This window comes from Stegastes partitus, unplaced genomic scaffold (genome assembly GCF_000690725.1).
Source record: "Stegastes partitus isolate 25-593 unplaced genomic scaffold, Stegastes_partitus-1.0.2 Scaffold402, whole genome shotgun sequence".
Lineage (NCBI taxonomy): Eukaryota > Metazoa > Chordata > Actinopteri > Pomacentridae > Stegastes > Stegastes partitus.
Window position 1 is genome coordinate 120,715 of NW_007578133.1, and position 22,983 is coordinate 143,697.

The 22,983-nt window shown below is 42.2% G+C and overlaps 1 protein-coding gene across 2 annotated transcripts in view; it reads left to right on the forward strand.

Moving 5' to 3' along the window:
* Nucleotides 1-6,744: 6,744 nt before the first annotated feature.
* The window catches only part of fgd5a (FYVE, RhoGEF and PH domain containing 5a), a 41,385-nt gene continuing 25,146 nt past the window's right edge, over nt 6,745-22,983 (forward strand). For both annotated transcript variants that reach the window (XM_008285425.1, XM_008285426.1), the window contains exons 1-5: nt 6,745-7,037; nt 8,951-11,756; nt 19,385-19,502; nt 21,293-21,351; nt 21,731-21,761. In XM_008285425.1, the coding sequence (XP_008283647.1) occupies nt 7,028-7,037; nt 8,951-11,756; nt 19,385-19,502; nt 21,293-21,351; nt 21,731-21,761 (3,024 nt within the window). In that variant the 5' untranslated portion in view covers nt 6,745-7,027. The remainder of the gene's footprint in view (nt 7,038-8,950; nt 11,757-19,384; nt 19,503-21,292; nt 21,352-21,730; nt 21,762-22,983) is intronic.

Sequence of the window (22,983 nt, forward strand, 5' to 3'; positions counted from 1 at the left end):
TCAAAAGCAATTTGCCATCGCAAATTAGTTATCAACATAATTTCTAGAAGACAGGGTCTCCACAGGTCAGTGTCTTTTTCATTATCACCGGTTTAACAACACCACCAGACTTTAGTGATGTTGCGACCTTTGCATTGTTGTCATTATTTTTCACATGATTGGATAGACATGCTGAGGCATATTCCACACTTTAGTGGTTTTGCAGCTTCCATAAATGAAAATTGACCGCGCTTTGTTTGTGCTGATGTCGTAGAAAGCCCTCCAGTTTGTATATGAAGCATCCTCCTCCCCCCTCCGCCACACCCTTCATCCCCCGGGGCTCACTGTGCATGAGAATACACAAGAGCCCCGGCTGAAACCACCTCAGCAAAATTTCTGACCAGAGACAGGACAGCTAGATCGCTCGTGTCCCTTGGGGTGTACGTCCATGAGAAAGAGATAAAAAGAGGAGCAAAGGAAAAGAAAACAAGAGCACAGAAGAGAATGTTACTGAAGATGAAATGAAAAGAAAAGAAGGGAATGAAGATGTAAGAAAAGTCAAATATATTCAAATAACATTCTACATCCAAGCATGACGGTCTCCAATGTGGTCACCTTGTGCTTACTGAATGGACATCAATGATCTCCAGGGAACAAGTGTCCTACCAAAGGAAAAGTCACAATGACTTGAAGTGAAGTTAGCATGCAGAAAGGACACAATAACACACATGCAATGCATGTTGACAGCAAAATAAAGTCGCCTGCAGTGAAAAGATGTGTGGAAGTAGAAGTAAGGTAATTGTTAAAGCTGATGAAGAATATGTCTAGTGATGTTTTTAATGTTATTGTTGTTGTCAAATCCCATGGAAAGAATACTAAAAATTAATCTATGCTCATAAGTATTTAAGAAGCAAATGTGCAGTTAAAACATGTTTCTAATTCCTCACTTTTGAATAATTCCCATTTTACGCTGTCAAAAGGCTGTAAAAACTTACAAGAGTACAAGAGTTACAGTGCCCACCTGTTATGATGTTTTTTTAGAATCTTAAAAATGAAATGAAACAACTAGAGGGCCATTTTTAGGGATGCAAATCTTCCGTATGACTTTATGTACAAAAAACAGGCGAGATAAATTGTAACAGACTGAGAGATGAAATAGCACACTGTTGGATTAGCAAAGATATAAAATCCTTTAAATAACTCTTTGGATGGGTTATTCTCTAGTCTAAAAATACATTTATTTGCATACATAATGTCAACCACGCAGAAAAAACCATCTGCAACTGTTTTTGCACAGTTGACGTTCAGGACATAGATGCATCGTGTAAATATAATATGCTCATGTCTTCTGTGGGGTCCCCCAGGGGTCTGTGTTGGGTCCCTTCCTGTTCACTACATATGCTATCCCTGGGACTTATCATGGATCAACATGGCATTAACGTCCATTGCTACACAGATGACACCCAGTTGTATGTCTCTAAAATTAAAAACTTGTTGTCCAAGAGTTTACTGCTGCTGAAGTGTTTCAAAGTTGTCTTTTGATAATCGAGTGACCAAAGTGGTAAAATCTTGCTTTGCCCAATTGAGACATCTAACCACCATCAGGTCTTCTCTGCTGCAGACTTAGAAAAGGTCATCCATACTTTAGTAGTAGTAGTAGTAGTAGTAGTAGTCATAGTAGTAGTGTTGTGATTATTAAAAATCAAATGTGAAAGAGCACAAACACACCAGTACAATTTTTCTTCATGTAAATTTCAGGTATTCAAACCTATAATTTTAATATGACTTTGACATACAGCTCAATTAGAACCATGTGTCTCATCGGTGTACAAAATACATCGAAGAGCAGTTAGTTTAAATGAATGTTATATCACAGCACAGGCTACCAAACACCTAATCTTATTTTAACGTAGATCTCTAATTTCCTTTCTGTGAGCCCGTCCTGATTAGAAAGAACTTAATTATTCCAAAACAAAAGCTTACTGGAGACACAAAAGGACGGTTGTGGCGCTCGCTGTTGATATTGTTCTATCAGACAGCTCGAAGGGAGGAAGTCCTCTGTCTGAGCTGCCAGGCCTGGCTGTTTTTTGGGCGGGGGGTCCTGGGGATAAGAGACCGCCCTGTTATCTTTGTGTAAAAGGTCACACAGGTCTGGCGGAAGAAGCAAAAGCAACAACCATCTGTGTTTTCCACACGATCTGGTGCAGCTATCTAGACTACGGAGGGCCAGGCCGAGTGAAAACACACAGACATCGCATTGTTCACTCATATCTGCGCACGTGGCCAATACGATGAAACATGCATTGTCAGAAGAAGTCGGAAAGCCCCTCGATATGTTAGTTGTTGGATGCGTGCGTATAAGTATTGTTGTTTTTTTTTGCAACACAGACAATTTATGTACACGCTACTGCTCGGAATGAATAGCACCCATTTATCAGTGATTTGACTTACGGTTAGAGCTGGCATTGTGCAAAATGTCAAGTGCATTTTTATTTATGTGACAAACCTTCAAGGGCAATATTTCCCTTTGCAACGCTGACATCTCACAAAAAGAAAATTTGTTTAGCTCTACAGCGAATGCACCCAAGCTAGCAGCAGGCATTTAAAAACATTTGATGCTTGTCTAAGGGTTTATATTACATGCTTTCTTCTGTTACACATTGGTTGCATAAGTCATACAGTGATCTTACACCTTCATCTCAACATGCGTGAGATTAAATGAAAGCTCTGCCAAAGACGTGTGTTTCACTAGCTGGAGTATCTGCATCCTCCCAGTCTCCTTTGGCTGAGAAATGTGAAAACACTCACAGGAAGAGTAAATTCTGGCTCGCTTTTTTTTTCTTTCTTCTTCTCATGATCCTATTGTTTTCACTCCAGCGGTATACACAACCCGAATGGTTGTAGTGGATGGCACGCACATTTTGCATGTACAGCACGCATCTGCACAAACACACACACACACAGCAACCACTTCAAATGCAGGCAATTCATGTTCTATTGTCACATGGGACTTGAGTGTTCAAGGCTATTAAAATGATAAGCAAAAGCATACGGCACAGATTGAGGAAGTATATAATGCAGCGAAATCCTGCAGAGATACAGACAACGGCCACTCATCAGTCTCTCACAATGAAAGGCCTCCACGGACATAAACGCTTCTTTCTTTTTTTTTTTTTTCTTCTTTTTTTTTGCAGAGCTCCTTGAGATTTGTATTTTTATCCGTAGATCATTGTTTTTACAGTGCAGCTTGGATGCTTGTCCCTGCTGCAATAGAGAACAAGAATAACAAATTCATCCGTTATCAGAGTCTGGCCTCGTCAGTCTCTGGACTTCAGGGTAATTAAAAACAATGTGACAGCTATTGTGCCACAGCCGTGGCCTTTTACTGCGCAGCAATATTACTTTGTTTTTTTGGGAATGGAGCAAAGGTGCGACTTTATCTTAGCGTAGGCTAGACGTAACACAAACAGCGTTTTCTGAAAGTCTAACCTAACGAGACACTGACACACCACTCAGTCATTATTTGGAAAAGTTTCTTGTTTTTTTAAAAAAAGTGCTTACGTGTGCATTAAAACCACACTACGGTGACTACAGCACTGAAACAATAACCATACCTTGAGCCTTTTATTTAATTCAATATAATGTTGGTTATGACAGCAATGATACAGGGCAGTTTGATTTGCTGTGGAGTTCCAAAGGCCCTTTGGGGAATAAAACCCATATTTGCTGCTTTTTGATAAAGTGCTGACTTCCGTGGTCCCCCTGTTTACTGTAAAGCTCTGCTGTGTGTGTATATGTGTGTGTGTGTGCATGCAAAGGGCAGTCACTGGGGGGGTGTTGGGATGGCGTCCTACCTCTGCATTGTTGAGAGAATGGACTACACACTGCTGACAAGGAGGTTTTTTTTCTCACTAAGCTTACAGAAAAGAATTTTTAACCATAAAGACACTCGAGTTTCTTGGACACGAGTGGTAAATGTGTCTATCTTGTCGTAATCAAAAACAACTAAAGTCTTATATTTCTAAAATAATATCTGCTCTCTTTAGTTTTCTGGTATTTTAATGATGTGTGAAGTTCTTTTCTATTCTTATCATTCTGCTCTGGAGTCTCTTAATCAGAATCTAAAGCTTGGGGGCAAACACACAAGTCTCAGAAGAGCGCTGTGGTCCTTACTGGTGGCGAGCAGCTGGTAATCAATAAAACATGTCAATAATGATTCGATCCATTACAGCAGTCAAACGCGTTGCCATCCAATTACAAAGGTGTTTGAGGTCACTTTAAGGAGTGAAAGACCTCTGCCTGATTGTTGTTGATTATCGCATGAATCAATATCTGATCTTAATACACTGCAGCTAGTTTTGCCACATGATCCAGTGGTTTCTTCTCTTAGGAATGAATTCTGTACCCGACTTTCCACTGACATACATCGTTGTATGACACACCAAGCATGTGCTTTCCAGTAATCAGCTGCGGTAAAGTGTGAAGTCACTCAGCACATCCATGGAGCCCAGTCACTGTGTAAAGCAGGTGTTATGGATTGTCTCAGCTCTGGGAACAAGTTGCTGACCCCTTTCCCTGATCCCTTTCCTGTTTGGCGTTGTGTGTGCAGCCGAGTGGAGATGAGATAGAGTCGGTTTGTTCTCTGCTACTACAGCATGTTTTTCTTAATATCTCCATTCCTCTTTTCTCTTCCAGTCAAGTCGTGTTCCAGGTGGGGTGACAGAGCACAGCGCACAGCTACAGGCTGTCCAGGAAATTCGTATCCTCTGTCCAAAAACATGTTTTGACCGTCTGTGCCACATCTGGAGGGATATTTACTCGTAAAGCCATTCTTTTCTGTAGCAACATGACACAATACTCTTGACAGCTTCTATTTGCACACCCTGCAAAAGCAAAACATATTTTGCTCAAATGAAAGCAAAAAAAAAAAAGGTCATATGCACCAATTGTGAGTAAAATACTCTTGAGAGCGACACATTTGGCACTGCCAAAAGACCAGAGCGGAGCTATCTTTAGTCATCCGATTCAAAAACAAAGGTTACTTTATGGCAGCTATAAATGTGCTACTACTGACACATAAAAAAACTGTCTTGGCTTCAACACTCCACAATGGCTATTACAGTATCACACTGTAACAAGTGGCAGCAAAACAACTGAGTCACAGTGATTGAATTGTTTTCCTGTAGCATATTGCAAAATACATTAGTCAGCACCCTACGCAAATAAAAAGTTTAATTACTGCAGCAACACAGAGGTCACATCTTCACATTTAATACCCTGTTTAGTGGTATATTTAATTATGCAGAACCTGTATCATACACCAAAACATTTATTCTTTAATGAGATGACCCTCGTGCAAGTGTAAAGACAACACGAGGTAATTATGATATGAACACCCTCTAATCACATTTTGGAGTCTGATAGCGCTTAACCTGCCGCAAAGCCTAATCCTTCCTGCACCAAACCATCTGGAATGGGAATTTTGCAGTGTGTGTAATGGATGAGTCTGTATGCCGCTGCAGCAGTCAGGACCAGAGCCCCGTGGCGATTCAGCACAGCTGATTCTTTTATTGTGCTTCTCTACTCGATCACTATCCACTTCAACTCTGCTGTAAAAAAAAAAAAATCCCTGAGGTCTGCTGCATTGTTTGACCTTCAAGTGTGCAGAAGAGAAGGAAAAAGGAGGCGAGGTAGTCCCTTCCCCATGTGTGGGCATTTAACCAACATTGGGAGCTGTCAAATCAAAGACCCCAAGTGGGCGACGATCCCAGCCTCCCCGTGTTGCACAAGGTGTCTCTGTCCTTGGGATCCCACCACGAGCCCCCTGCCTTAAGCTGTTCAAAGTTTGTCTGTTCCTCAAACCATCGTACTCTGCACAGCACCAGTCAATCAGCTCCGTTAGAGGTTGCCTAAGGGGTTAACATTACCAACCTTTCCCATCTGTTGCTAAGGAAGTGTTGCCTGTTGTGCAGGAAACAGGGAGAGCAGTTTCCTGTTATGAAGAGAGGTTTTTAAAGGGTTGCATTCATTCAATCATGCAACAGATGCCGGGCCAGGAAGCCCAGCCAATAGCAAAAGCTTTGGTGTCCTAGAGAAACTGTTTTTGGAAGCTGCTTTTAGGAACCTTTCTATGCACTGTTCTGGGTCAGGAAATAGTGCATGAGCAAAACATGCTGGAAAACAGTGGAAGAAGAGCTTGGTTTCTGCCTATGTGATATATAGGGTTTCATTCCAACCATGCTCCAGTCTTTCCAAGCATCACAAGCATGCAGTGACACAGCTGAACAGCACATGTAAGTGCAATAGGTCTAAACTGTCCAACTGTTATCAATTGTGTGTCAGTGAGGGGACAGATGCCATGCACCCAAACAGGAGCAGATGTTATTTGAGAAAATAATATTCTGTGGGCAAAAAAAAGAAGAGGAGCTGCAGATTTAAAGCTTTGGCACAATTAAGTTTTAAAAATGATTCCTGGCTTAAAGTTTCATATTTATTTGTCTAAAATCTCTTTGAGTAGATTCAGCTCTGGTCGACCTTTCTATCCTGATTTGCACGCATGTTCTGAAACAAAACATGAGTGGTGAATTTAATAGTCCACTAATAGCTTCAATGCAAAAAGCAAAAACAAAAACGTTAGTTAGAGATTTAATTGATTGAATTGCAAAAATAAAAAACAAAAAAATGAGACATAGGTTATTTTGTTTGAGCGTTTCGCGCTCTGTGCCCGCGCCGTGCTGAAGTCCTGCCTCAGGAAGCGCCCAGCAGCACCTCCCGTTTGCACACAGGAGCGCACCACTTCACTGTAGCACCAGCACTGGAGATGCACGCGTGCTGAAAGCTCAGCTGCCCATTCTGCGTGAAGACGCACCTTGCACAAGTCGACAACCACTGGAGAAGAGCAAGATGACATGTTCTGCAAACTCTTCCTCCTGTGCTTGATTTTCGCGCGATGTGGTTGCATTTGGATTAAGATTCCGCGTCATTTGGAGCGACACCGGAGGAGAAAATGAGGATAAGAGTCGGATGCCGTGGATGATGATGTCCCACAATGAACACAGGTTAGTTGAACATGTGTAATATTCGTGTCAGGAATTTAAAAACAACAACTAACTTTTAATGTTTTACATCAAACAAAGTGGTGCGCGACAGCCGTGCGTTAATGCGAGAGGGCGGAGTTCATCTGTAAAATTGGTTAATTGTGTCTTTCACCTAATCTATTCCCAAACTGATATCCAGTGGAAGTGTGGTGCTAGAAATCAGCTATAAAATAAAGAACGATCACACAACTACTGACATGTTCATGAGGTGATCCTGCTGTATTTTTTGCAACAGCGATTCCAGTGAGATGAATTACATATAGGCACAGTTTTGGAGAGGTTTAAATCCATAGCTGTGGATTAGAATGAGAGCAATTGAGCTTCCTCCCAGTGGAAGAAAAACAGAAAAAACGTCCTCTTCTAGGATTAGAGTTAGAGTTTGAATTAGAATATAATCCATGTATTAAAATAAAGCTATTGTTCTATATGAAAGGTTACCTGTCTTGCAAGTGCAGTGTCTCTGCGTAAAAAGTTGTTGAAGTAGTTTTCCTGTAAGCCATTTTGTGCTTAGTAACATCTTTCAAGCAAAATCTTTACAATGAAAAACAATTTCACTGGCCAGCCTTGTCACTGTGGATTTCAGACAGGCTGTTTTGGTTTGATTTGTGACATTCACACTGAGGATACAGTCTGAAATCATATCCTGTGAGTTTGGCACATTCAAGGTCCCAGTGTCTATCTCTTCCTTTGTTTTTTAAACATTTGTTTTAATTGAATTCTTGTTGCATAATTCATATCCTGTTGTTTGCAGTTGGGTGCTTTGTCAGACTGGGGCCCTTGTTTTCTCTCCCTCTTTTATTGTTCTTTGACGCACTCAAAGGACCTTTTTCAGCAAAAAAAAAAAAAAAAAGAAAAGAGGGTGTGTACTTACACGCGTGTGTGTGTTTGTGTGTCTTTGTGCATGTTTTGTGAGAATCGCCAAAGAATGACGAGAAGGAAGTCCATTTGTGTTGTGAAAATGTGTACTCCTAGAGAGGTTTATGGAGGACTGACGGGGGGCCACGTTGTTAATGTCCTTCCCCTGTGGAAATCCTGTGTGGACTCCTTCACAGGGACTCTGCTGGGCTCGTTAATGTACCTGGAGCAAGCACGGCGTGGCAATGATATAACACAAACATGTAAAAGTTTGTGGAAGAAAGTGATGTGCAGCAGTGGAGTACAGTTTGTCACAAAACTGATGTCTAGAGACAGAGTTGGGCAGAAACACTGGCAGAAAAAGAGAGAGAGCGAACACAAGGAGATAACCAGAGTGCACACAGGGTTTAATAGGATGTGCGTCAGGGCAGGTACTAAATAACAGGAAGAGACCAGGGGTGTATACACACTTTGTTAAGTACGGGTGTGTTTCATGACAGTTCTAAATTTCATAGTCCTTTCACTTCACAGTTTTCAACACTAATAGTCAAAATCAAAATTAGGGCGATTATCCACTTAGGATCCTTAATCATCCCTTATGTTGTGACTTCAATGCACTCGTGGCATTTTCTTGAATTGTTGTAAAGTCATTTTTAAAGTTTTATCACAACAAGTCAGTTATTTATCTAATCCTGCTATATGTAACCAATCTGCATGTGTCATTTCCCAGACGGGAGATGTTATTGTTCCTTCTCTAAGTACCCTGTGGCTCTGTTGTTTTTCCTGCTGATAATGTCCCCTGCAGTTTTCTGCATGTCACTGACTACTGGACTGGACGTGGCTTCCTCTTAGCATTCTATACAGAGGCACGAGCCTCATTTCTATCCTTATGTAAGGTTAGGTAGAAGATAAACAGTAAAAAAAAGTGCCAAAGTAGTTGAGAAATATTATTTGTGTGACTTCAACAGCTTTTAATTTTCTCTCTCCCTCTTTCTTGCTCTCTGTCTTTATTTGTACAGATTTTCAAAATCCGCCTCAAGTCCCTCGACCAAAGGTCCGCAGTCACCTCACCATCAAAGTGCAGTCCAAGCTGATGTCAAGACCCTCTCCTTCTGTCCATGGTCCGAAGCCTCCTGTCGCCCCCAAGCCCCTATACAGGCCTCACCCACAGGGGGAGCCCTGCCCTCAGCAGAGCCTCAGTAACGGAGACTTGGTTCATTCTGATGGAGAGACTGAGGATCTTCATGAAATGGCTGAGGAGAATCAGGACAAAGAGGAGAAAAGTGAGGCAGAGGAGGGGGTTAATGATGGCGGCACAGGAGACGATGCCAGAGAGGACATAGTGGAAGGAGAAACCGTGGTGAGAACAGAAAAAGAAGCAGAAACATTAGATCATGATTGTGACATAGACAGTATTGGCTCTGATGACACAGTCAAAGCAGATGATGGTTCTACTATTGACACTACTGAGGATGAAAATACTGACAATGACTTGAACCACCGGAAAAGTGGCTATCGCACTGATGATGAGAATACATCAGTGTCTTCATTTCCTCCAACTGAGACAGAGGATGAAGCAGGAGAAGAGGAAGAAGGGGAGGAAGAGAGTTTTACTGAAAAGACTGAAATTGTTTGTGGCCCTACAGGACACTCAGATGGACATTTAGAGAAACAAAACCATGATAAAACACAGTCACTCAGACATGCCGGTAAAGGCATTGATTGTGGAGCTAATGAAGCAGACAGTGAGCAAAGTGAAGACTGTCTGCACAGTGACTCACTTACAACTGAGACTGAGCTGGAAGCTGGAGGATTTGCATTTGGATTCAGCGTGCTTCCAACTGTGTCCGAGGAGTATCCCTATGATGTGATTGGCCCCACAGATGATGCTAGTGATACATGTGAGTCATGTGACCCGACTGAAACAGGGGATACAGAGGTCTGGCAACCAGAACGAGCCACCAAGGACCTCTCAGGCTGTTTTAGATTCACGTCCAGTACTGAGGATGTGTTTGGGCCCTATGCGGTAATAGAAGCTGTTCCGGGAGATGGAAGTGGCACTGCTGACCCTGAATGGAGTCTGGATGACACTGATGATAAACCTTCAACTGAACATGAAGTGCAAACACCAGGTGCCTCTAACCAGGAACCTTACTATGTGTCATCAGATGACGTGGACAAATTAGAGGACAAGCAGGCCCTCTCAGAACAGGATCATACTGAAGAGGGCACAAAGGAGTCAAATCAGCACAAAGACAAAGCAAAGGATATTGAGTCAGCAGATGAGTACGCAGACATCGACGATACACTCTACCCTAAAGACGATGACTCTGAGCAAATAGAGTGTGTCTCATCGGAGGATTACGTCGAGATAGGTGACGAGGACGAAGAGGAAGAAACAGAGAAGAAACATATCAGAATAAGAAGTGCAAAAGAGAGAAGTGCGAAACGAGAGCAGGCTTTCCACAGCCAAAGAAAAAGCTGCCAGCCACGCCTCCGGTTGTGCAACATCACAGTACCAACAGACCTGGACCTGGGCCGCACCCCGGAGCTCACCAACAGGGTGGTGTTCGCTCACACCACCGAGGCCTTTGAAGAAGACATCGAGGAACTGGACTGCCACATTGTGCCTTACTATGAAGACACAGACTCAGACAGCGAAGAGCATATATATGAAGAGGCCGGTTTTGACTCAGAAGGGGAGAACTTTGTGGCACTTGATCGAAAGACAATTGTCACACGATCACGATCATATTCTGGGAAAGTTCCAGGCTATGTTCCAGAAACTGTCCCAGAGGAGACGGGGACAGAATACCAGACTCATGACTACTGCACAGTGGCCTTGGATAAGAACAGTGAACCTCTCAGCACCTCACCCCCAACTGGAGTCAACTGTCTGATGCCATCTGTGAAGTCACGCCGCTTCTTGTTATACTCCCGATCAGCAGAGGGCCCAGAATTGACCTTGACTACCCCAACAGAGATCGACAGATCTCTGAAGGATGAGATCAGGATTAGGAGAAAGGATGACAACCTTTCCCTGCCATGTGTCATAACCTCGTCTGGTAGCTTCTCCCAGCGCAGCCATCAATCTTCCAGTGGTGTTTCTACTCCAACTTCTCTAGTGGACATCCCTCCACCATTTGAGCTGGCATACATTACTAAAAGGCCAGTCACCAAGAGTTCCCCATCGCTCCTGATCCACCATGAACCCAGTGACTTACCTAAGAAGAAGAAGTCCTCCTTCAAGCGCTTTCTGGCACTCAAGTTTAAGAAGAAGACAGACTCGAAAGGATTCAGTGACGGAAGTGTCCGTTCTTCACGTTCTTCTTCAGAGTCCAGCCACCACGGCCCAGCGAGAGTCATTGAGCTCGATCGTAGAAGCACTGGCAGCTCTCCTCAACTCCAGTCCCGTTTGGTGAACCCCCAGCAGCGGCATTCAGAACTGCCATCTGCCTTTGTTCTCTACAAAGACCACCAGAGGAGAAAGGGAGACCCCAAAGCTTACGGCAGGAGTATCTCCAGAGTGGAGTCCTTTGAGGAGCGATCTCGCCGCTCCATCATGTCGCTGCCTTTGACCAAACCCCGCTCCATCTCCTTCCCCAGTGCAGATACTTCAGACTATGAAAACATCCCAGCCATGAGCTCAGACTACGAGAACATTCAGATCCCAGGCAGACCCACCAGATCTCACACTGTCACTGAGTTCTTTGAGGATCACAACCGCGCAACGATTACCTGCAACGAAAATGACGGCTATGTGGATATGAACAGCTTCCCTGGGATTGACAGTAAACCTCAGCCATCAAAAGTGGACAATGAAAGGTAAAGTAGAAAGTTTTAATGATTTTGTTTCACCTCAAACCTCAAGGTGTTGAATAATCCAAGTTCTTATAACGTGTGCACCTTGTCTTTCACCTTATCTGTCGTGGCATCTAGACACATATAGATTTTATTTGACCAACTTTTGAAATCTGTCTGAGAAATATAAGCAGAGAAATTATATTGGTGGACACAAAACACCTACTGCATACAGACTCACATCTGCTACAATGAATGTAATTATTTTTAATTCTATAAACACCACAAATAAAATATCGTTCACCTGCATTGTGTTGGGGTTGAAGCAGAAATTTGAAACATCTGGGAAAATAAAATTAAAGCATGTTCATATTTCAAATCAAGGTATTTGGGCTTTTAATACAGTGCTAAAGTAAGAAGCAAATTACCAAACATGACAAATGATCAGTGTTTATGCAATAAGTCAAATATCCAATTTGTTGATTGACATTTATTCAGTGTAATATCTTTTGATAATCATTTTTCAGCAAATGTTCCAGATGTTCACCATTTCTGACTCATGCAAATTCAAATGTGAATGATTTTCATATCTTTTGTTGGACTGTTGGATGAACAAAAACAGCTATTTGAAGATCTCCACCACCATCAATTGATTAAACAAGAAAATTAATAAGGTTTAAAGTTACAGTCTTATATTAGATGTCTTTAACATAATAAGCCTATAAAGTGTTTTTATTTCTGGTCACATCTGGTGTTGTAGCTACTCTTCTTATATATACTTGTATTTCAGAAACTAAGCACTACCTGTATGTTCACTTTGTAGTCCGCAGAGTAGGTGAAGGTTTTTGCCACCGGGCGGGATCACTTTTAAAGTAGTTGGCTGAGATGTTAGGGCCAGACCTCTCCACTCCGGAGGTGCAATTGACCCTTGAGCAGCTGACAGATATTCTCACACTGTATCTCTGATGAGCAGAAGGCACCTGGCTGAGTAGAGTTGGGTCTTGTAACAAAGTGTTCTTTGTGAGAGATGAGCAGCCTGCTATGTCAGGCATCGCTGGCTTCGAGAAGATGGACAATGCTTGTGGGAGAGCTTACTCCTGTTTCTCATTTGGTGGATTTAGAGGTCACATCTGGTGCCGCTGCTTCCTCTGCAAGTCTGAGGTGATAGAACAGGTAATGGCAGTTGGGTAGCTCGCTGAGCGCAGGTTATTCACATTAGAGAGAGTCATTATGGATGCAATTAAAAGTGCAAAAATGTGGGGGAGTTTCTTTCACACGTGGAAGTGGAGAAGAAAAGGTGAGAGTGCGATGGGAGGGGAGGTGAGAGCGGATCAGTAGGAAAACAAAGAGTATAGCGATAAAGTGAGTTCGAAGTGGGGGTAGGAGGGGTAGTAAGAACAGGAGAAAGAGAGCCAGAGCAGTTCTGGTGTAATTGCTCTCCTGTACCTGACACTGATGGTTAAGTTTAGGAGAGCTTTTATTAAAGTAGCTCTCTCCCGAGTGCTTCTTTTTCATTGGACCCTTGAGGGGCCGTAGGATTTACTGCAGTCTGTGATAGAGTGAGGAATCACCGCGATCAGACTGGACCAAATTACCCCGGCCTGTGCCACAGCTTCAGCCACTGCAGGCCACAGTGTTCCCCCAGTCTTAATAAAATAGTTACATTTGATGACCTCTGTGTAGTCAAAGAGAAGGGCTATTACCAAGAGCTCCCTGAAAGGCTTAAGATAATCTTGGGACAGAATGCTTCTGCCTCAATTTGCTTTTATTTCCTGTGGTTCCCTTGGTTTATAATTCATGTGTGGCTAGCTGTTGTTATTTCACCAGTTTGTTTTTCAGGGTCTATCTAATAACTATTCATCTATGCAGAAAAGTTTATCTAATTCATAAAACTTTTCACACATATTAAGTTCATCCTTACTTCTCCTCCAGACATTCTGTGCTGCAGAAAGCATGCCATGATTCCCCCACAGTTTATTTCCAGTGTCCTAGTAAACTTTATACATATCACAGCCTTTGAAATCCTTCCATTTCCCAGACAACGGTCAGTCTGTGAGGGGTTTTTTTGTCTCCCAGTGATGCTATCGATGCGGCTCATTGTGTTCTGGAGGTCTCACAGCGCTCACAATGATGCAAAGAACCTATCTGCCCTGTCACCTTGCCTTCATTGCATTCCCCCCCAGAGATGCTTCTGTTCCCAGGGTCGCTCTTTGGTGTGCCTATACAGGCGTGGTTTGTGTTTATGTGTGCTTGAGTGTATATATATGTGTGCATGGGTGTGTCTACAGTAATAAAATCCTGTGTAGTTCAGTCTAAGGCTTTTTTGTCCCCCTTTGTGTGCACGTCTTACACAAAACTCTGTTCAAATCTTGACACTGCCGCCGTCCCAGGCCTGCTGGCCGATGATGGCAGTGATTTATTGAGAACACATTCAAGAGTCAACGTGGTTGTAGAGCCACAGAGGAAAAAGTGGATTTTTGTGGTGAGGAAAATGACCAAATGGCCCCAGAGCACTGCACACAAAAGGACTGTGCCTGCAGTAGCAGACATGCATTTTAAGAAGAATTTACAAAGCTGCTGTCCCACAGGCTTGGCTTGTTTCCACCTGTGTGATTAATGTATAGCAGCATTCAGACGCTACTTCTACACAAGCATTCAGGCTAAGCAAAGAGACATGTTCATTAGCAAGGCTCCATAGTGTACAAAGGATAAAGAAAAGCACACTAATGATTCATCCCCAGCCTAACCAAGGTGTTTATTTGTAGGCGTGTGTGTGTGCATATATGTGCGAGCTACAGCTCTGTGCTGCTTTATCAAAAATGAGGCTCCTGCTGAGGATGCAGTCTCAGCAGAACCGCTCTTGCCAAGTAGCCATGCAGCAACAAATGAGAGCTGGTGAAAAAGCATTTTAGCACTGAAAGTCCAGGATCTTTGATTGTGTTCAACTTAGTGACCATTAAGTGTCCTTTATGTCCATTTTAAGCAGTTCTAGGCAGACTTACAGTAATAATGCGGATATGTTGTCGTCCCGGGGCACACAGTAAAAATGTCCTACGGCGTTGTGTGTGGTAATGTACTGCTAATGTTTGCAAAACTGTACATCTCGAGCTTACCGTTTGGCATCATTTTCACTTCAAACAGTTCAACGTGAACCTCAGAGTGATGACAATGCCCTGGCTGGCCTCTAAAACAGCTCCTCCACCCACTGTTATGTTAATGTTAGTAGTGATGAGGGAGACATCTTAAGTACATTGTTGCGCTGGGTGGTGGCTATGTGCTGTGTGGCGAGGTGGTGGACAGGGCGTGTCACTGGCTCGCCATTCCTGGTGCCAGTCGCTCTGAGGTCATTGCCAGGTCATCCCCGGGGAGGAAGTGTCCAGCCTAGGAGCTTCCCACCAGCCTGTTTACAGGAAATGCAGGATGAGGGCAGGGCTCTGGTGGGAGGTTGGGAGGTGGAGAAAGGGGAGGACAGATAGGATGAAGCGGGAAGAAGGGGGTCACCGTGGTGGGGTGGAGGTTCACAGACTTTCCCTTGAACAAACAAAATGAGGTGTGGTCCAGCCAGGAATGCCAGGTCTGCTGTTAACGTTGCTCCACTTTGTCAAGAATGTTTCCAGCCTCTCACTGCGTGTACCCATCATGCCCCAAAGTAAATGTCTGGCTCTCAACCGGAACAGGTGAAGAGAGATTATGACTCTGTTGCATATGCAGCCTATCATAAGGTGGAATTGATATCGTCGTCCAAAGCCCATCTATCACGTCAGAGTCATGGCAGCAGCAGTTAGAGAGACAGTACTTTCGCAAATTGCCTCAGACGACAGCAGCTACACAACAGCCACAAGCCACATATAATCATCTCCACTAAAAGCAGCAAACAATTTAACACCGCTCCCCTGCTCTGAAACCCCCCATTAGCGTCCCAATCTTCTATAGTTAGCAAGTTAATGAACCTATCGAGTCGGTCCTATTTCCTATAATAGCGCCATTACAAGTGGGGAAAAGCCTGTCTGATTGGTCCTAATATATATTTTAATACTCAATGTTTAGCTCAATTGAATTACATATTACAAGCATCATCAAATTCACAGAAGATTGGTGGAATATTGGTCTGTTACCAGAGAGTCATTGTGTTCGCCTCTGGATTTGACACAGTAGATTTAACTTTGTCATGTTATCAGAGAGATGGCAGTTTGCAGGCATAATGGCATCGCTTTAATGATCCCGTGAAAGGGTGTGTTACCATATCACAAAACTCATATTTGCAGGTTAAAATACGGTAATGTAAGATGACTGGAGGTCAAATTTGGGCTTTTGCTGTGGAGTAAAATGGACTTAGCTATGGTTTTTTTTGATAAAAGCAATTTCAGAATTCTTGTATTTTCAACAAATTATTACCAAAAATGAAACATTATGTAGCCGTATGTGTGTGTCTGTGACTGGGAAACATGAAAAATTGGTCACATATCTCCAGGGTGTGTCTTCGAGAGATTGTGGTTGAAGGTGAAAAGGTGAAGGTGAGAACCCTCTCTCGGACGTACAAAGGAATCCCTCTCACTCGTACAATAAATCAGAGCTTAGGAATGAGTTTAAAGAAGAACCATCCCTCCAGGTTCACTGCATCACCCAGGAGCCCAGACCAGGCTGACCTGTCTCTGAGGTCAACCATGAGTAATGGGCCGTACATGCTTTGACCAGCCCACCCAATAAGGCTCATAGGCATCTGTGTGTGTGTGTGTGTGAACCTCATGAAGTACGAGTTTGCCTGAATGGAGATGAAGTCCAGCAGGGAACTCTGTTAACCTTTGGTCTTTTAAAAGCTGTCTGCTCTCCGTTCGCACAGTGAGCTGTTTAATAAGACATCAGGAGAAAATAATTACCAGGCAAGCAGGCGTGTGTGTGAATTTATCTGCAACAGCGTGCATTTCATCATGAGTCACATTGCTTAATATAAAAAGTTCTTATAACAAAGTCGTCATTTCTGATGCGGCTTTTGAGCAATAAAATACATTAGTGCTGCAGAATCAAATCATTTTTTTGTTTGTTTTTTGTTTTTAGACAAACATCTTTTTGCAAAGAGGTAGACATTTAATATCATAATGGTTTCTCTTAACCCTCCTATTATGATGCATAATGCATGATGTGCAATTAAATGACTGAAATGAAATTATAATTGGCTTGGCAAGGTAAAAAAAAAAAAAAAAAACTGTCCCTTATTTCACAGTGTAACAAAACATTATGCTAAAAACAGTCACCACCATAGCAGCTCTTGAAAGGCTGAAGGCAGACACAGGCTTGTGTTCACTGATGCACCTTTAAAAAGGTTCATTCAGATAGTCCAGCTGTCTCTTTTACACCTGTATGCTGTCTAACATGCAACTTGTATCCATTCAGTAGTTTTCGTCATGTTAGTGGTGTGACTCTGTGGATGTTAGCGTTGTGGTCTGTCCTGAAAAATGTCAGCAACTTTATTACATGAATCGGCCTTAAATTTGGTTAAACAATGTGTTGTACCCAGTAGATGAATACTGGTGAATCTGTTGATCCCCTGAATTTTTTTTATCTGGCACTACCAGCATTTCGAAGCTTTCACTTTGCACCAATGTACCACAACAATAAAATCTCCTGGATCTTTGGGGTACTCTGGGTTGCAAGGTGGGGCCTTTTGTGGACTGGGCTTCTTCTGGTGCATCTGGTTTATTATGTTAAGAATTGGATTTGAGGAGTTTGGTAATTGGGCCAACAGGGCTCTTGGTCATGTTTCTCGAACCGTTCCTGGTTGTTTATGCAGGGTACATTGTCCTGCTTGTGGCGAGTGCCGTTGCCGTATGGAGATGTGTTTGGTCTGCAACAGCGTCTAGGTGGGTCATACATGTCAAAACGACACCCACATGGATGCCAGAACCCGGGGTTTGCCCAGCAGAACCTTACATTGTGAGGAGATGATCAATGGGATTCATTTCATCTGTCTGTGGTTTTAGTATTTGCAGCACATAGGGAACTTTCACAACTTCTACCTGATGGACAACATTTCGTGCAGACATTTGTGCTTTCTAGATGCTAAAAATGAATTACTTTTCATTAAGTCCACTAAAAAGTTTTGAGAGAAGAACAACTGTCGGAGTTATTGCTTTTCCCCTCAATTACTGTGGTTGTTCTCTGACTATTCTTTTAGCATTACCATCAGGCATCCAATACTTGTTGGTAAATACCTAAACTAATGACATTTCTCTCAGCTGTGACTACACTTTGTGTGCAGTACTTATAATGTTAATGTTGTAATGCCTAATTTACGCCAACTCAGTTTTATTTCAATAGCACCAAATCATAACATACCTTATGCCATCTCAGAGCACTTTTCATAAGATCAAGGCCTTACAGTATTCTACCATATACCTGTTTGGCATCACTGCTGACATTGGCTTTGCTTTCTTTTGTGTTTCAAAGTCGTCCCTTAAATAGATTTGGATCAAATAAGCAGGCTACTGGACAGTTAACTCCTGTGTGCAGTGAGTGCACAGAAAGCTATCACTTAACTTTTAGAAATGATAAGACAGGACAAGGGAAAGTCCCCAAATATATTTTTATAAATCTTGTTTTTTGTATAAAGGAAAGTTTTTTTTTTTTAATAGTTAATTAAATACGTTGTAAATGTGATGTACACATCAAATGAGGTTTTTCTTTCTCGAGTTTTCTGTTTGTGACCCAAAACACAAGGAATGTATGTTTTGTAATGTTGTATGTTTTGTAAGTCTGAAAGGACTGAACGGACCAGAATGCAAAGTAGCTCCTGGATGTATCCCATCTTGAATAAGGAGCGGAAAGATTAAAGATTCCAAATAGCACTTTAAAGAAGTTAGTTTATCCTAATATTATCAGCCATATCAGTTTTTTCATTGTAGTACCAGCAGTACTCTCGATACCGTACAGGAGAACGTGATGGATGTCAAATCTAAGTGTCGTTGGAGTGGTGCATTTCTACACATTTTGCTGTTCTGCTGAACTCTGCAATCCATATACTATGAAACTTTCTATCTGGGGTAAAAACCTGTGAACAGTCTCCGTGCTGTCCTAGTATTGTCATATTGCCATTTTCCAGTAGCTGTTACCAAGTTATCCTCCTGCGATGCTCTCAGACATTCTGAATGGGTCTTAATGGGCCAGAGGACATTAATAGTTAGCACAGGTTGTATTTAAAGGGATTACATGAGAAATGACCTACAGTGTGCCCTCAGGTGTAGCAGCACACAAAAGGATTACCAGTGTACGAACACAACCGTGCCATCTGCAAGAGGAACATATCAGGAAAGGGATTACAGTGTGCCACTGGAGGGCTCCATGTGAGGACTGAAATGCTTTGAGACACACTCAGGAAAAAGAAAAGCATACATTAATGGGGAACTGGGAATATTACTCAGTGTTTTGTCCTGCTAGAATACAGTGGCTCTTAGCTGTAAATGTGCTAATTGTTGGTAATTTGTGTCCTCTGTGCTGCCTTTTATACCCAGCTGAAAATATTTAGCGTCTTTATTTATGCTTACTGCAATGCCATTTAAAGGCCTGCTATCATATAGATGCTGTTATAGTATTAAATATTCATATTTCAGCACCAGTGCTGTTTGCTGTCTTTATAATGTGTTTTCCTCCATCGGCAGTGCCTACACAGAGCCTTTCCCGATGAACTCCGTCTCTGCTGGGCTGTCAGCAGATGAGGACCACGGGCGAACCTCAGAGGAGGAAGAGGGGATTGCAGAGCAAAGTTACGACAGACAGGTGAATTATGGGATACAGAGACAAGATTAAGTCTTTTGGGTACCAACAGGTCCCGCAAGAATCAACTTGATGAGCAAAAAGTTATGGAAGTTTTGTTTTATCCTATTAACTCTTTGAGCCTCAAGCAATTTCTGGAAGATTTTTGCTCCTTCTTTTTTTGCGTTTTTGTATTTTCTTTTACTGCAGCGTATAGCCCCGCCCCCTTTGGAAACAGCACAACCATGGCTAGAAGTAGAGAGAACTCACATTTCTTTTTACAGTTATAATGTCATAGAACATAAAACAAAGATGTTGTGCTTACAAGTGTGAGCACTAATGGAATAATCGTCACTCTACACACTAGAGATATTTTACTACTTACATTTTTGTGACACAGCCTGCAGTTCAGCTGAAAAAATCGCTCAAGTTTTTTTGTCATGTGACTGCTGGTCACAGCTGATTCACTAATGACTTCTCAGGTTTATTTTTTACAGGATGCTACAAATGGTTTATTTTTTTGCTCATTTTTAAAATGTGACGTGTAGCATCAAGGAATTTTTGATTAAATATCACAATTCAAAGCTTAAATTTAGGTTAAGTTTCACAACAAGACTAAAAGTCAGACATAATAAGATTAAAGATTGTTGGCAAGTTTAGAATCTCACAAGTCTTTCTGTTTTTAAGGTTGTGGTTCTGATAAATGGTGTAAATTGATTGTTTTTTTTTCAAGATAACATGCATTTCAAACCCAGCTGGCGGGTTTTGGGATTCAAAGAGTTAATAGACCCTAGATTTTAATTTTTTAATTATCTTATACATGTGGATTTACATAAAAGTGACACCACAATATAAGAAGTAAACAACAGACCCTGATGACAATTACTTTATACTTTTTTTAATGGTAGGATTCATTATAAACAGCTTAAATCAAGCATTATACAGGATATACACAGGTCCACAGAGACTCATTTCTCAGATGGGAGTTCATATATGCCTGAACTTTTCCCTCTGACTCTCTGTGGAGTCGCTGGTTGAGACGTATCACCTTAAATTCCTCACATTTCCACTGAGCAAAAAGCAGCCATTTTACAGTAGCGTGGAGATGGACCCCACCCCGTCCTGCTGCTCTCACAATAATATCATCACACACACACACACACACACCCCACCGCTCTCATCATGTGACATGCATTTCCTTGTTTTCTCCTTCTTCAAAGAAAAGTTACACAAAAATTTGGGAACAAAAAAGGAAAGAGGAAGGGGGACCAGGGACTTCAGTTGCTCCCCCCCCCAGTTTTGTTTTCATTTCAAGGAAACAAGGATCAGCGTGCTTTTAATGCAGTATTTGTGAAATGCCACACATAGGAAAAAATAACAGTGACAAAGCACAGGAGCCTTGCCGGTAAACCCCTAAATGGCTGCAATGTTATGTTTTGGCTCGGATGTTTTGAGACCCTGTGATTAGCCTCTAAATCAATGGGCAGCATTGTTGCCACACACACACACACACACACACACACACATGCACGCACACACACAGCCTCTCATACATAATGCATCTGAATTTAAAAGTCCCGTACTTGAGAAAGCCTTCATGTCGGTGCTGCACTGTAATGAAATAATCAGTCTTATTTTGACAACAGGAATCTGAAAAAAAAAAAAAAAAAAAAAGTGCATTTTTTTTCGTCAGTCTCCTTGGCTGCCGCATAGCTGTTCCTATTAATGTTTGAGAGGAGTAAGTGCCCACAGAGAGCCTTTAAACATTAACTGTGTTCATTCATCTCCCACTGTTCTGCCTCCCTGTCACGCAGATTGATGGCCGATCCCGAGCGTTCTACATTGCCAAAGAGCTCGTCGACTCAGAGAGACAGTGAGTGTTTGTGGATTTCCCCCCCATTCGAGTCGGTTCTCCTGCGTGTCATCGCAAACGTCATGCCACATCAAAATCCAGCGTTTTTTTTTTGTTTTTTTTTTTTATTCCCGGTGCTGCTGCCCAATTTCTTTCCCACTGTATCTTCCCTGCTTCTACGCTAATTCATCAAGCTGCATGCAGAGTTACTGACAGCCAATTACACGAGTGTCTTACACCAGTCTAGCTCCTGCCTCTTCTCCACACTTAACCATTCTTCTGATGCAGTTTCCTCATCATGCATAATTTAAATAATTTAATGAGCCTTGTGTGAAAATTAACATAGTTGTGCAGTTTAATTAAATCTAATGATTCTCTCTTCTTGTTTTTTTTTTTGCAGACACGTCAGTGCCCTCAAATACCTTCAGGAGGTAAGGAAACCTTCACTACCACGCCACTAATATGTCATATTAGTTTTTGAATGTCTCCACCATAAAGGCCGATTAAACTTTCTTGGAAAACCTTCTGATAACATCCAGTGTGTCTGCTCCACAGTCTCTGTCTCCTTCTTCTCCTCCTCCTCCCTTCTTGTAAGGCTCTGCTCAGGTTTATCAGTGTTGTTGCAGCCAGATCTACTTCCTGGTCTTGACAAAGTTGACACATACTCTGGTGTGGTCAGCTGTAAGATGACGCAGCGTAACCAGGCGCTCTTACCGATGCTGTTCTTGTATCATTACTCAACTGATTACGCGTATGCTCCCTCATCGGTCACTTAAAGGTCGCGTAAAGGATATGGAAGCCTGTTATGCTGGCTATATTGGACACATGGTGTGCGCTCCTTACGTCCTGGTTGGCCATCAAATGGAGAATTTCCCTCTCAGGAGAGTAACAAGTAGAGCTAATGCAGGGCAGAGGATTTAAAGGTGAGCTGTAGGAAGCCTCTAGAGGTCGGCCATGCATCACATCGTGTCCGTCCATCATTTCTCACTGATTGCCTGTCAAAACAAGACCACATCACTGCAGAGGTGCCAACATAGAAGGACATTGACTACATAAAATGACCTTGGATACTGGAACAGTCATAACAATTATTTAATTTAGATTTTTTTTTCTTCACAAACGAGACCTTTTCAAGAATGGTGTGGAAGAGTGGCTATTAGGGTGATGGTTGCCAGTACAAATCTGACAGGTAGAGTCATTGAAGCCAGAGAAGCCCATCAGTCAGCCTGTACCTTATAACCTTGAATAAGGTCATAACCTGAATTTCTTATGCGTGCCCCTTCACCGTGATTTATGAAAGCCTGCTGTGGGTACAAAGCAGCTGCTTTGTGTAATGCCTAATTTGATGCCATTTAATAGCAACTAATGTAAATATTATACAACGGACCCACTAATGACCGTAAATCTGCAATCTCATCATGACGTTCAATTACACTAATTAGCTGACGCATTCCAAAGTTCAGACAGAAACATATGCTGCAAGTCAATGTGGACATTTTGGTAATAATTATGTGCACTATTTATTAGTGTTAATTGTTTATTTTCAGAAATTGTCACTTTAAGAGATAGCGAGAAACACTGGCTTGCATTCCACCTAATTGAATCTTTTTGCCACCTTTCGAAGGTGACATTGAAGGCTTTTTCATCACGCTG